Source organism: Ambystoma mexicanum, chromosome 4q (genome assembly GCF_040938575.1).
Source record: "Ambystoma mexicanum isolate Mex_15411 chromosome 4q, UKY_AmexF1_1, whole genome shotgun sequence".
Classification (NCBI taxonomy): Eukaryota; Metazoa; Chordata; class Amphibia; order Caudata; family Ambystomatidae; genus Ambystoma; species Ambystoma mexicanum.
In genome coordinates, this window is record NC_090928.1 from 1,106,024,382 (window position 1) to 1,106,037,828 (window position 13,447).

The window sequence follows — 13,447 nt, forward strand, 5'->3', positions numbered from 1 at the left end:
GCCCCAAACGGGAAAGCAGATTTAGGCAAACACAATGCAGCATTTAGTATTTCCCATTTGGGTCTCTCGGGCTCCCCACGGGGAGCCCGAGAGCCCCAAATGGGAAATCAACTGCAGGTAGAAACACTATGCGGCATGTAAACATAACTGCGTTGTGTTTATGCCTGCTGTGGCTTTCACTTTGGGTCTCCGGTGCTCCCCTGGGAGCACCGGAGACCCAAAGTGAAAGCCACAGCAGGCAGAAACACACGCGGTTGTGTTTGAAAACGCTGCGGTTTTTCTTTCCGAGTTTCTCAGGCTCCTCCGAGCCAGAGGAGCCTGAGAAACTTGGAAAGAAAAAACGCAGCGTTTTCCAACACAATAACGTTGTATTTATGTTTGCGGTCGCTTCAAAAGCGACCGCAAACATAAATACAACGTTTTTAAAGCTGCGGTTTTATTTCTAAGTTTTCCGGGCTCCTCCAGCCCGGAAAACTTAGAAAAAAAAATGCAGCTAGTGCTTATTTAAAAAAAAATAATAAATAGCACTTACCAAGATTCAGCTGCAGCTTTCCTGCTCTGGTCTACGGTCCCCGTCCTCTGCCTACAGCACTAATGAAGGGAAAGCCACCCAGCCGTAGCTTTTGTTTACTATAGCTGGCTGGCTTTTCCTTCATTAGTGCCGCAAAAGCAAAAGCCAGCACAGACGGGGATCCATTTCACAAAATGGATGCGCCCATGTGCTTGCTTTTGCGAATTTTGAGCTTGAATAGCTCAAAATTTTACATAGGAAGTTTTAAAACGGAGAATGCTAGTATTTTTTTTATGTTGCCTATTTATTTTTCAAATAAAAAATTTTACTAGACCATCCCTTTAATGTTTTTGGGTCACATATATATTTCCCGCGATAGATAGAGCAGGAGACCCAGCAGCTTGAGAGAGCAGAGAGGCATCTCCCACAACTTTTTGAAGAGTATGTGATTATAGGTGTGCAATTACGCATGGCAGGGTTAACCACACAAGATACTATCTACCCATCGCAGTGGCAAATCTTCTAATTAGCTATCCCATAGACACAGTCAGCAGAGGGGTACAATCATTCATTTTAATTTCTGTGCTAAACGGGCGATTTTGATACGTCTATAGCAGCAAACTATGTCTATACAACAGATGCTGTATATATAATCCTTCGATACAGATTGAGCGGAGGATGACAAGGGCACCACCACAGTGAGGTATTACCGACACACAAAGGAACATGGGACATTAGATTCCAAGAGAGGAGAGCGAGTTCGGGAAATGGCATGCTCCTTGAGTAACTAATTTCGAATAAGGTACACATGAGATCCTGCCCACAAGTAGAGCAGAGACATTAAAACAAACGATGCTATCAAGCACTCTATTCTTTGTCTTTCATTAATCCAGGGTGTGGAATATTTTTTAATATCCTGGGAGTCATGTGGCTTACATTAAGGAAAGAAGAAATTTTCGGAAATCAAAGTGATTTGAATTGCATTTATTCTAGAAGTTGAGCCATCACAAGGTCCTTAGTAAGTAACACTGTGATCTATGGTGAATGTTGCACAGTGGTGGCGATACATCATTGTTTCCTAAATGATCTCTAATAAATACATCCAGTTTGTGCTTGATTGCAGGCATTTCGAGTGATTGAAGTGAAAGAGTCCTTATTTTACCTTCAGGAATATACATAGCTGTTACGAAAGCAAAGAAGGTGATGCAGTGGTTTGTGAAGTCCTGATGAAGGTCCTATCATAATAAAGGAAGCTCTCAAACATCATGCAAGGGAGACCTAAGAAACTTTAAGGCCGAAACACAGTAGTCTCAATGTTTTGTTATAAACATTGTATGAGATGGCATATGTTGACATTAGAAATGTGTAGGTTTACGCACAAGCACGATACAATTAAATAAATGCTTGCATGCGAACACAGCATGACAACTGTTAAGAGATTATCAAATATGGTTTAAAGATTATCAACAGTTGGATGTGGAGAGTGAGTCAAATGTGGTGTGGAAGACCACATGCATATACAATGTGTTGACAATTGGGATACCCAGTTGTGTTGTTGTTAAACTGGGAGTGAGTAATCAGCCTCATGTACTAACCCCACACATTAGATTGTTATGTATTGTGTGTGTTGTCTAAAAGAGAAGATTGAGTCTATGAGACAATTGTTTGTATTGTTTAAACTATGTATGGTTCATATTAAATTATTTAGTTTTCTAAAGAGCTGAGTCTCAGTGTTTGCTGTGCCAACTATAGGCAGGGGGTGTGTGAATAAATATGTGTTTGGACAGGAGTGTCTAAGTCCACGGTACTCCCATTTAGGTGTTTAGTATCTTTTCTGACAGATTTCCCAGGAGTGGTGGGAGTACACCACTGGGTCCCCACTGAATTTGTGATGAGAGCAGAATTTGGAGAGGGTAAGGATGCCTGTGCACATGTTGAGTTCCCAGTAGACACATATCCTAAGAGAATTATATCCATAGGATAATTAACTCCCTCGAATGGGTTCTTACTATTTACAAAACCTAAGAATATAAGTATTTCTGGTATTGAGAGGTACAGATGTATCACCCAGAAATCGTTCAGTCAAGTATGCCCAATATACCTGGCCAAGAGGTTCAACAATTCCCCCCAATGAAGACACCTTTGATCATCCTTCACTAACAGGATCTTCCAAACCAACTTATTGGGGACAGGATGATGTCTATCAGACGCCTGGAACTATTGAAAAAATTCAAAAAAGAACTTCAACTCAAACGAGGTGACTTAAAACACCAACTCATAATGCTCAGCCAGGCTTTCCTATGCCAATTACCTTGGCCAATCTGAGTTTGCAAATTTTTAGTTGGTAAGCTACTCTTTAAAGTATGTCCTTACTGGGGCATACAACTTAACTGTAGGATGCCAAAGAATCTCGCCGCCTCTCCCCACCCAACAGCTCCAAATGTGTCTCTCTTTGGGCCCTGAAGCAGCATTGCCTGCATGCAGCGCACTGTAAAATCCCAAATGAATAAATGTACAGAAGCCGCAACTCTCAATCATATCCATAGGGTTGGTCCAGTTCTCAAAGAAGCAGCTCTCCAACAACCGCCCCTTTCACCATCAGACAGAATTAGGCTACATCAGGCAAACCAAAGCCCCCGCCCGATCAATGCGCTTGGCGTATCTTGATTGGAGGTTGCAGGCAATTAAGGCAATATACTTTATGGACGACAGCCATTCATGCCTCCATTCTTCTTAAGACTTACTGCCACGTTCCGGATTTGCTGTCCTGCAAACCACCGCAGTTGCTCTAATACTCCTTGTAACACCTCTGTTTGGTGGGCGGGGAGGACCGCCACTGCTTTCCTCAGTACACTGTCAATGTAGGCGAGGGAGCAAGCGGCTCCAAAAACAATCCCTGCAAAAGGAAAAGGTGCTACTTTATTTCAATTGTTAGGAACCTCTAGTACTGCCTGCAAAAAAGCATCCTGCAATTGTAACATAATTAGCCGAGGAAATACATCCTGTTGTAAAGTCAACAATAATGCCACGAGGAGACACAAATGCAAATATGACTGAATGTATGATTGAATGTATTTTTAACTGGTCAATTATGCACCAGCACAAAAACTGTGCTGCGCTTGCACAAAGTTCTGTTAATCTGGAGACACCATCTCGTTTAACCACAATGCAATGCTTCATTCAAACATGAGCCATGGGAAGAGCAAATCCGCAGCCATGGTCGGGAGGATGACACTGTAACCACAGCTACCTTTGGGTAGGCATTATGTTAGCCTCTGCCCACACTCAGTGACATGTTCATGGTCACTAATGTGTGCAAGAACTGAAACGGGGATCACGTGGGCGCCAGACACTGGATCAGGTCTTATTATGTGTAATGGAAAGCTCCGCTGAAGGCAGCGGTGTGTATCGCGTGGATAAGCTGAGCGTAGATGTACAGTGTAGGAAAGAAGCGGACAGGGAGTAGATAGAGCTTCTTTATTCGCAACCAGACTCAGCCCATGTATCAACCTATATTACAGCCAGTGCTTTAAGTGGGGCAAGAAATTGAGGGGGGGCCCTCGTTTGTGGGCGTGGCTTCCATTGTGGGCGTGGCCTAAAACATGCACAAATCATTGTAAGGTGCGCAAACAAATATATAAATGTATGTGAGCATTTATATATTTGTAAGCGCACTACTATGGTTTGTGTACCTTTCAAGCCTTATAAACATACCAATGTTACGTATTTCTAGGTTTATAAAAAGGTGGCTTGAAAAGTGCACAAACCATAGTAATTTACGCACACTTGTGTGCTTACCTTACTATGGTTTGTGCACTTTTCAAGCCACCTTTTATGAGCATAGACTTTTATAACATATTTCTATGTTTATAAAAGACGGCTTGAAACGTAAACAATTCAAGGCATCTTTTATAAAGCGTTGAGGACGGACAAAACCCGAGGTGGCTTTGTCCATCGACAAAGCTTTATAAAAGATGCCTTGAATTGTGCACGTTTCAAGCGGTCTTTTATAAACAAAGAAATATTTCTACGTTTATAAAAGATGGCTTGAAACGTATACAATTCAAGGCATCTTTTATAAAGCTTTGCCAACAGAGATAGACGCCTCGGGCTCTGTGATCTATCTGCTCAGAGCAGAGATCACAGAGCCCGAGCCGTCTTTCACCCTCTGAGAACCTGCGGGCTCCGTGATCTAATCTGCATATTAGATCATGGAGCCCGCAGGTTCGCTGAGGGTCAGTGATCTGGCGAGGGCAAACAAAGGAACTGTAACTTCCCTGATGACCCCTCAGATGAGGGGTCATCAGGGAAGTTACAGTGACTGACAGAAGTGCCAGCCAGCCTCAGCGACGCTGTGCCTGACTGGCACTTCTGTCAGCTCGCCTGAAATTAAACTGGCGGGCGCATCTCCCGTCGCGGCTGCGGCCGCGGCGGGATAATGCATCCTGCCAATGTTGTGTGGGATGGGGGGCCCCGGCAGGGCCCCGACTCAGTCCCACTTTTTGGAGACTGCCGGGGCGCGGCCCCGGCAGGCCCCGGCCCACTTTAAGCACTGATTACAGCTTCCCAGAAAGGTCTCAACCGTCTTTCTGGAATGTGGAACATTAACAGAGTTAACATAAGAAAACATGACATCACAGGATGGGTGGAATTCTACTGGAAGTAGAATTCCACCCAAGTCATCATTATAACACTTCTCCCCCCCTTATTCAACTAAAGAACCATCACACAGTTCATTCACACGCACACACACACCCATGCACACACACACACACACACATACCTGAGAAACTAACTAAGGAAGATGAGCTGAAGAAGATAAGGGAAAGGAGAATTAGAGGAAAAACACAGGATGGGAGGTGCTACTAAACCACAGCACCCAAAACAAGCTCCTTGTACTTTGAAGGAACCTTCCTCTCCCTGCCAGAGCGAGTATGAGTAGAAACAGAGTCAGCCAGAAAGGTCTCAACCGTCTTTCTGGAATGTGGAACATTAACAGAGTTAACATAAGAAAACATGACATCACAGGATGGGTGGAATTCTACTGGAAGTAGAATTCCACCCAAGTCATCAGTATAACATACAGGTCTCCTATCATGCTGTAGAACCATGCCCTCCAAGGTTGGAGGATGCTCTGTTAGGAGGCCTGTCCAATGCATTATGCAGAGCACACTTCACAGATAATAATCCAGTGAAGGTGTCATGTGCATAATGCAAGGAGCGCAAAAGGGGACAGGATGGGTGGGCGTGGTGGGAAAGGAGGCAAGGTAGGTGGGGAGTGGGGGGACGGCACAGGGTAAGTAGCTGAGGGCTGCGCAGCATGTGGAAGGGAGGTTGGCTGTAGGGCAGAAGGGGAATGGGGGTGTCTCATGGATAAGGTGAGTGGGTAGAGGAGAGGGTGAATCAAGTTGAATCAAGGGGGCAAAGGAAAGGTCCATGTCCCGGCTTGTCCTTTGGTGAGGCAAGGAAGAGATTTAAAGGAGGGCAGGCGACATGGCTGGAAATAAATCTATGTTTCACCTCCCATGGCACAATAGACCATTGCCACAATCCAATGCCCAGGTGCAAATGCCTTTTCTCATCAAGACCTCCCTGCTTATCCCTTCAATGCTTGCCAGGCATATCATTTGCAGAGGCTTACAAATCATTCCCCAGTGACGTCAACATCTCATACTCACTCCAAACCTACATTCCTTACAGATCATGTTGCAGCCTGGGCATTGGATCAAGCTTCGTTGAGGTGCAGAGTGAGATGCAAACTCATCTTGATATGTAACACACCAGAACTCCTACTTGCGGATCACATTTCCATCCCTACCTTCATCTTACCATCACCCACACCACAACCGCATCTCCAATCCCACATAAAGTGCCTGATGTGCAGAAAATCAAGCATTTGAAAACATAAAGGATGGACTCTTTACACATAGGTGACCTGCACTTTTCCTGGTAAAAAAAGGGCACAGAGAGTGCGAAATTGCCCTTCTATGGATTGCCCCTTCCCTTGTGCCTGTTCTGCTGCTTTCTTGTGGATTGCCCGTCCCCTTGTGTCAGTTCTGGTGCTTTCTTATAGATTGCCCCTCTCCTGGTGCCTGTTCTGTCGCTTTCTTGTGGATTTCCCCTCCCCTTGTGCCTGCTCTGGTGCTTTCTTGTGGATTGTCCCTCCCCTTGTGCCTGTTCTGGTGCTTTCTTGTGGATTGCCCCTCCCCTTGCGCCTGTGCTGGTGCTGTTTTATGGATTGCCTCTCCCCTTGTGCCTGTTCTGGTGCTTTCTTGTGGATACCCCCCTTGTGCCTGTTCTGGTGCTGTCTTATGGATTGCCCCTCCCCTTGTTCCTGTTCTGGTGCTTTCTTGTGGATTACCCCTCCCCTTGTGCCTGTTCTGGTGCTTTCTTGTGGATAGTCCCTCCCCTTGTGACTGTTCTGGTGCTTTCTTATGGATTGCCCCTCCCCTGGGGGCCTGTTCTGGTGCTTTCTTGTGGATTGCCCCTCCCCTTGTGCCTGTTCTAGCGCTTTCCTGTGGATTGTCCCTCTCCTTGTGCCTGTTCTGGTGCTTTCTTGTGGATTGTTGCCCCCCTTGTGCCTGTTCTGGTGCTTTCTTGTGGATTGCCCCTCCCCTTGTGCCTGTTTTGGTGCTTTCTTATGGGTTGCCCCTCACATTGTGCCTGTTCTCGTGCTTTCTTATGGATTGCCCCTCCCCTTGTGCTTTCTTGTGGATTGCCCCTCCCCGTGTGCCTGTTATGGTGCTTTCTTATGGATTGCCCATCCCCTTGTGCCTGTTCTGGTGCTTTCTTGTGGATCCCCCCCCCTTGTGCCTGTTTTGGTGCTTTCTAATGGATTGCCCCTCACATTGTGCCTGTTCTGGTGCTTTATTATGGATTGCCCCTCCCCTTGTGCCTGTTCTGGTGCTTTCTTATGGATTGCCCCTCCCCTTGTGCTTTCTTGTGGATTGCCCCTCCCCTTGTGCCTGTTCTGGTACTTTCTTATGGATTGCCCACCCCCTTGTGCCTGTTCTGGTGCTTTCTTGTGGATCCACCCCTCGCTTGTGCCTGTTCTGGTGCTGTCTTATGGACATCAGACTTCCTGAGAACATGAAAGAGTTCCCATCTCTTTTTCCAGAATTGTACTTACCCTCTTGTGTATGTTGGACACTTGTCAGTTCAGGAATCGAGGCTGGGGCTATTATCACTGGATATAGCATGTTCCTAAACTTCATCTCAATACCTTGGGTAAACAAAACAGAGCAAGGGTCATTTAAGGCAGTGTCTAGAGCGAAGATATACTGGCAACCAAAAGAGGCCCTGGAAATAAGTTTCAAAGTGGCCCCATATTACACATTTCCAGCAAGCTCAAACCTTTTCCTATGGGAAAATGTGGAAATAAAATAGGTTTCCACACAAAAGACTCTGAGGGTGCAGAGGCCCCCCAGGGTGCGGAGTTACAGATGTATAACCCATAAATCTTTCAGTCAAGTATGCCCAATTTACCTGGCCAAGAGGTTCAACAATTCCCCCAATGAAGAAACCTTTGATCATCCTTCACTAACAGGATCTCCCAAACCAACATATTGGGGGGCGAGAACTCTGGAAATCCCCACAGTCCCTATAGTCCAGTCCACCCCTGGTCTAGCGTGTTAAGCTAATGTGCAGACTGTTGCAATGACTTCTCTAACGCAGCGTGTGTGCTATAACGCTCTGGTACATATTTCATAACCTTGTACAGTTGTATGGCCTTTTATCTGCGCCGTGTCAAACAAGGAATGGTGGATAGTTTATTTTACATCATGTCTCCACAAAAAGGTACAGAGACGTTCAACAAAAATGTGTGCACCCATGAATGGGTGCTGTCACCAAATAGTGTCTCAGTGCTCCTCGATTCAATTAGCCGGACCCTATGCAAAGGGGACTGTCTAGATTCTCTCCAGACTCTATGGTACAGGCTGGACTCAGTCCCCAATCTAGAGAAAAATGTTTCATTGTGCTTACATTTGCTTACCTAGCAGCCATGACCAGATCTCAAGAATAGAGAACTTTATTCCAGATCATTAAAAAAATGGTCAGCAAGAGTAGGATTTCGATACTGTGTATATATTGGGTACTCTTCAAAGGGTTATGTACGGGCAGAGGTAGTGTCAAACAGGGAAAACCCCAACTCTTTAGGTGTAGCTTTTCAAAAGTCCTTAGCCATCAATTAGCTTGAACATTCAACTGCTCATTGAATGTCCTAATCACCCTAGATGTAATCTCAGGGATGTCCCACACGACCAATGCAGGCTGTCGAGACCAACCACTAACTCGGACAGCTCAGGTTAGCAAGCAATGGTGTCAATGATGAATGAGGTTAATTTGGCTTTGTATGTTGTGGTACGCAATGGTTTTTAGCAAGCCTGGTTTTTGGGATACATCTGATCCATCATATGGATTATGCACCCAAAAGAGAAGAATGGTGCAATCATGCAGATAGTATCTCGTAGTAGGGAGCAATATGCTCCAGGCGGAATCAAGATGTCAAGTCTCCGGATGGGCATCACCTGGGCATGCATTACCTGCCGGTTCTAACAGCGAGAGGTTATGCAGGAAGCTTTTGGAATCATGGACTCTGCTGTTCTCCATTACCAGTACCAGTCGCTCTATTGGCATTGGCCTTCCAGGCTAAAGAGATCCACTGGAGTCCATACTGGGATGATGAAGGAAAAGTGGTCCTGGTATGGGGTTTGAGGAAGCGTGGCCCTCCAATCTGGTGAAAGCACAGCTCTGGTGAAGGTTGTGCCAGCAGAGGTATGAAAGGTGTCCAGAAGTGAAGATCAGCTAAGAAGATTGCTTGGCTTCACGGGAGGTGAGGGCACCGCCTTGGTGTCCTTACTCTAAGCGAGTTAAACTTTACAGCTGCAGGCCTCTGGCTTCGTCACCCGGGGATGTCACAGTTCCGATAAATCATTTCTCTCATTAGTCAGTCACACCCTTAACTGGGGCCATAGCAGCAAACATGGTGATTGCCGAGCCTCCTTCCCAGCGGATTCCACAGAGGCAAGTGAGAAGATCACTTGTCCTGGTCTCATGGTCTCACCATCAACAGTTTTAGGTCAATTTCCCAAGCTTAGGTCAATTTCCCAAGCTTCTCCATCAGATCCTTTCAGCAAGTCTTGTGCTTCCTCCTGCAATGTCCTGCACTCCATCTTTGCTTGGGCATCTTTTTTTCTGTGCATTGCCACGGAAATAGGGCACAACCTCCATATGTATGGGTAATCATGACAAGAGACATCAATTAAAACGTTTTGGCAACTTCCCAGTCAATGGTCGTGACAGGATACAACTTTCCCAGTCTTCGCCCCAGTAAAAAATTCAGAAAGTGGATTTGCTTCAAACATCCCAGTTAGTGTGCCTTCTGAAAACTCCAGGCGGAAACATGACCACATCAATATTCCACACACCCCTTGTAGGAATATTGTCCCCCTACAGGGGCCTTCCTTTGAGCAGTGTGGACCAGTAGGCACTCCAGTGAAATATAGTTGTACTCTGTTCCCTGGATTAAATTAAAAAGATTGCCAACAGCCAGGGCTGCTTGTTACACTCAGCCAAGCAGGAGCACTCATCTTGAGAGTCTAGGTACACATGCTTTGACCTCAACCCTCAGGAACTAAGGGCTCATAAGGCATCACTGTTGACCTCCCGTTTCAGAAGTCAGTAGGGCATATGAATGCACGTAGAGGGACAAAGCATACAGAATACCAGGCGGCTACTCAAGACTTCCAACCTTGAAGGGGCCCAATGTCCCAAGCCTCTGTTTGCCCTCTGAGGCACACCATTTGGCATCAGGGGATGTGGAGGATCAAGGAATGTCTTCAACGGAAATATTGGGATAATGGTTTGACCCAGCAACACCATTTGCAAGGGGTGTAGAGTAGATGCATTATGGGACAATATACAACATAACAAAAGGTCAGGTTCCCTTAACTCAATGCAAGGCAAAAAGGAAACACAGTTCTTGCAGCAAAATGATCGATTCCAGTGCTCTAAGGTCATAGCCGTTGCTTATGAAATCCGTAATCTTCTGCCATGGCGTCACAGAAGAGTTATACATCAGAACGGGAAATAGTTGCTAATGGTTGAATCATAGCAGGTGACAAAAAGCTATAATAATACAAACATATTTTTTCTAAGCATAGACTACTTTTGCACCATATGAATCAAACCATCCAGAGCTGCTAACATACCGGAAGAAAGAGACACAGCATTGCTGCTGTGGAATAGTAGATGCTATGGTATTCTCTCTCGGTGAACATTGAATTGCAATAACATCAGAGACCATTCATACATGCACAATAAACAAAACAAGAAATTACGAGGTAGTGGGTATCCTTAAGGCGCCAGCGTTGACCTATTGTAAGGTGATAATCTCGAGTCTACTCTGTTTTTCAGCAAAGGGTTCAACTACATCAAAGCTGTCCCATAGACTCCATCAAATGATGCCAAAGCTTTGACAAAGGAGGGAGCTTTTCCTTTATTAATGATCAGCATGGCATCCAGTAAAATAACCATGGGTCGATGACCACCATCCACTGATGAGAGGAATCCATCACAGATCTTGGGGTGTGAGGGGCTTTGGGCCTTATCTGTTTTTTGTTGGCATCAGAAACCCCAACAAACTATCATTCATATAATCAATTGTATTATGGAGTGCCTACAGCTGTCCTTCAACCCACCCTCCCGACCAACCTGGCTACAGGTTCCTTGAGCAAGGCGGGTGGCTTGTTTCAGCAGCAATGCCTCTCTCAGGTTGTGAGCATGACTGGTGTAACTAATGCACAGATGGAAAGGGGAAATGGGAAAAGGGACAGTCGGCACCAAAATTTAAATGAGATCCTAAGGGTGTAAGTCTAGCAGGAGGTACTTCTGTTGGAACGGGTATTGTCTGCCACCCATCCTTATGCCTCCCTTCAAGGAAGGAAGATTGGGGCGAGATATCAATCCACTGGCATTTAACTCCATCCTCTGACTTGCATTGGCCAGAGCCAGTAGAAAGGCACATGTGATTGCAAGAGACAGGACCACAAAGGAGATGAGAAAAACGAATCACATTTCTCTTGGGCATGTTTGGTGGCTTTGAGGTTTGTAGAGGGATGTTTGAGACTTTTTGTTAGGATCAAAGATGTGCAGATGCCAAAATTGTTTGATTTTTTGGGGGGGGGGTTAAATAAAGTGTTGCTCTCAGTAAACATAGTTGTTTTCAGTGTTTGCATATTGTTTTCTAGGACATTGACAAATCTTCAGCGTGACATGTCCTGGTAGGATCCTGGATATTGATTCAGGGCTTGTTTATAACAAAAGGTCCAAAATAATCAATAAGGGCGAAGAATTCAAATGCAGAGATCAGTCAAGATCGCTACTCCTCTGATTCCAAAGGGCCTCTTTCCTTCTATGAAAACAAGACAAAAAAAAGTCCTTCCTATTACTATTCAAACTGCTACACCATGGAAAGTGCTAGAATTACAGTAGCCCCAAAATCCAGGGCCCTCCCCCCATCCCTTCGTCAATCCATGGGGTATTTTAGTTACCTATGTATGGAAAGATTTAAGTGTATGCTGCACTTCGTCTAGAAAACCACAAAATGTTATCAGACAGCAGTTCTTTGCCAAACATTTCAAACATATGCGAGATTTGAATCCTGATCTCAGGTGGTTAGCCATTTGTCCACCCCTTGCTTAGCATTCGAAATGCACTGTAAACTTTTTGACAGCAATAGCCTTGGACAATATTAGTGTCTTGGAAACGATATCTACATAAACGCATTTCTAGTGACCATGAATAAGGAACAGTGTGATGTGTATTAACTAAAGGTGTCCTCAGCAAGCACAATTTTACTAGTTTGGCGTAATTATGGGGATAAGAACAGAAGACATGTAATCTTGTATGAAATTGATTATATTCAATGTTTTAGTATGTTGATTTTTACAGTGACGCACAACTTGTGCTGTTTTAAATACCAATTTGGGATCCATACTTTATGTGTTACCACCTTAAGAGCAATCACGATAGTGGATTTCTTTTTAAGATATCAATTCACAGATAGCTAATTTTTGGTAATTAAATGCAATTGTTGCCTCGCCATCAACAGGATAACACACAAAACTGTGTTGCTATAACTGACAATCAACAAGTTTGTAATTAAAAAAAATCTTATTTTCTTTCTTTTTTCTGTATCATGACATATGTTTTGCAAGTTTCAAATGTAGCACGAGATGGTTGTTTCTTTTGTTATGATTGTATGAGACCACTTTATTATTATGTTAAACTGTATTGAAAAGTTGATTAATTTCAGCTAAATCAATCAAATAAAAATAAAATAAATATATGTTATCTGCTCTTTCTTCACCTTCTTGAAGGCATCCAAGTCTAGGGGTCACATGCTGACAATGCCAATATATTTATATGGCCATTTGGGGTCACCAATGCTCTCATTGCTCGTTGACTGGTTAGCCGAGACATTAGCAGGAGGGACTTCCAGCTCTATCCCAGGGGTTCTCCTGATAACACCAAGTGTCCTCTTCTGGCTGTCCTCGCACATCTGTAATGCACCCTTTTCTAGGGCAGTCAATGATATGGCAAAATAACTACATGTCATTAGTTGATTATGAATAATTCAATTCTGTACTAACCAGGGTAATTTTTTACACACCCTGGTTAAAACCCAACAGGCATAACTGCCTTTTTGTGGTTTTCTCTGTTCTTTTTACTAATTGTCTCATTGCATTATTTTCTATTCCAATTATTTGTTGTAATCATAATGTACATATGCTTTGTTGTATGTCTCCTTTTCATCTTTTGTTATGTTGTTTTTTTTAAAAACTTGTAAAAAACATTTTTGAAATACGTTAAAGAATATGTTTCTTTGTATAATAAATCTATTTTCATATACTCCTTAGGTTTTTTTCTTTGGCT

The 13,447-nt window shown here is 44.2% G+C and overlaps 1 protein-coding gene across 1 annotated transcript in view; it reads right to left on the reverse strand.

The window, feature by feature from the left end:
* The window catches only part of LOC138468215 (xanthine dehydrogenase/oxidase-like), a 551,126-nt gene that overhangs the window by 297,844 nt on the left and 239,835 nt on the right, over positions 1-13,447 (reverse strand). The window contains exons 10-11 of the mRNA XM_069608675.1: positions 7,641-7,733; positions 3,256-3,407 (exon numbers count right to left, since the gene is read on the reverse strand). Coding sequence (XP_069464776.1) covers positions 3,256-3,407; positions 7,641-7,733 — 245 coding nt within the window. The remainder of the gene's footprint in view (positions 1-3,255; positions 3,408-7,640; positions 7,734-13,447) is intronic.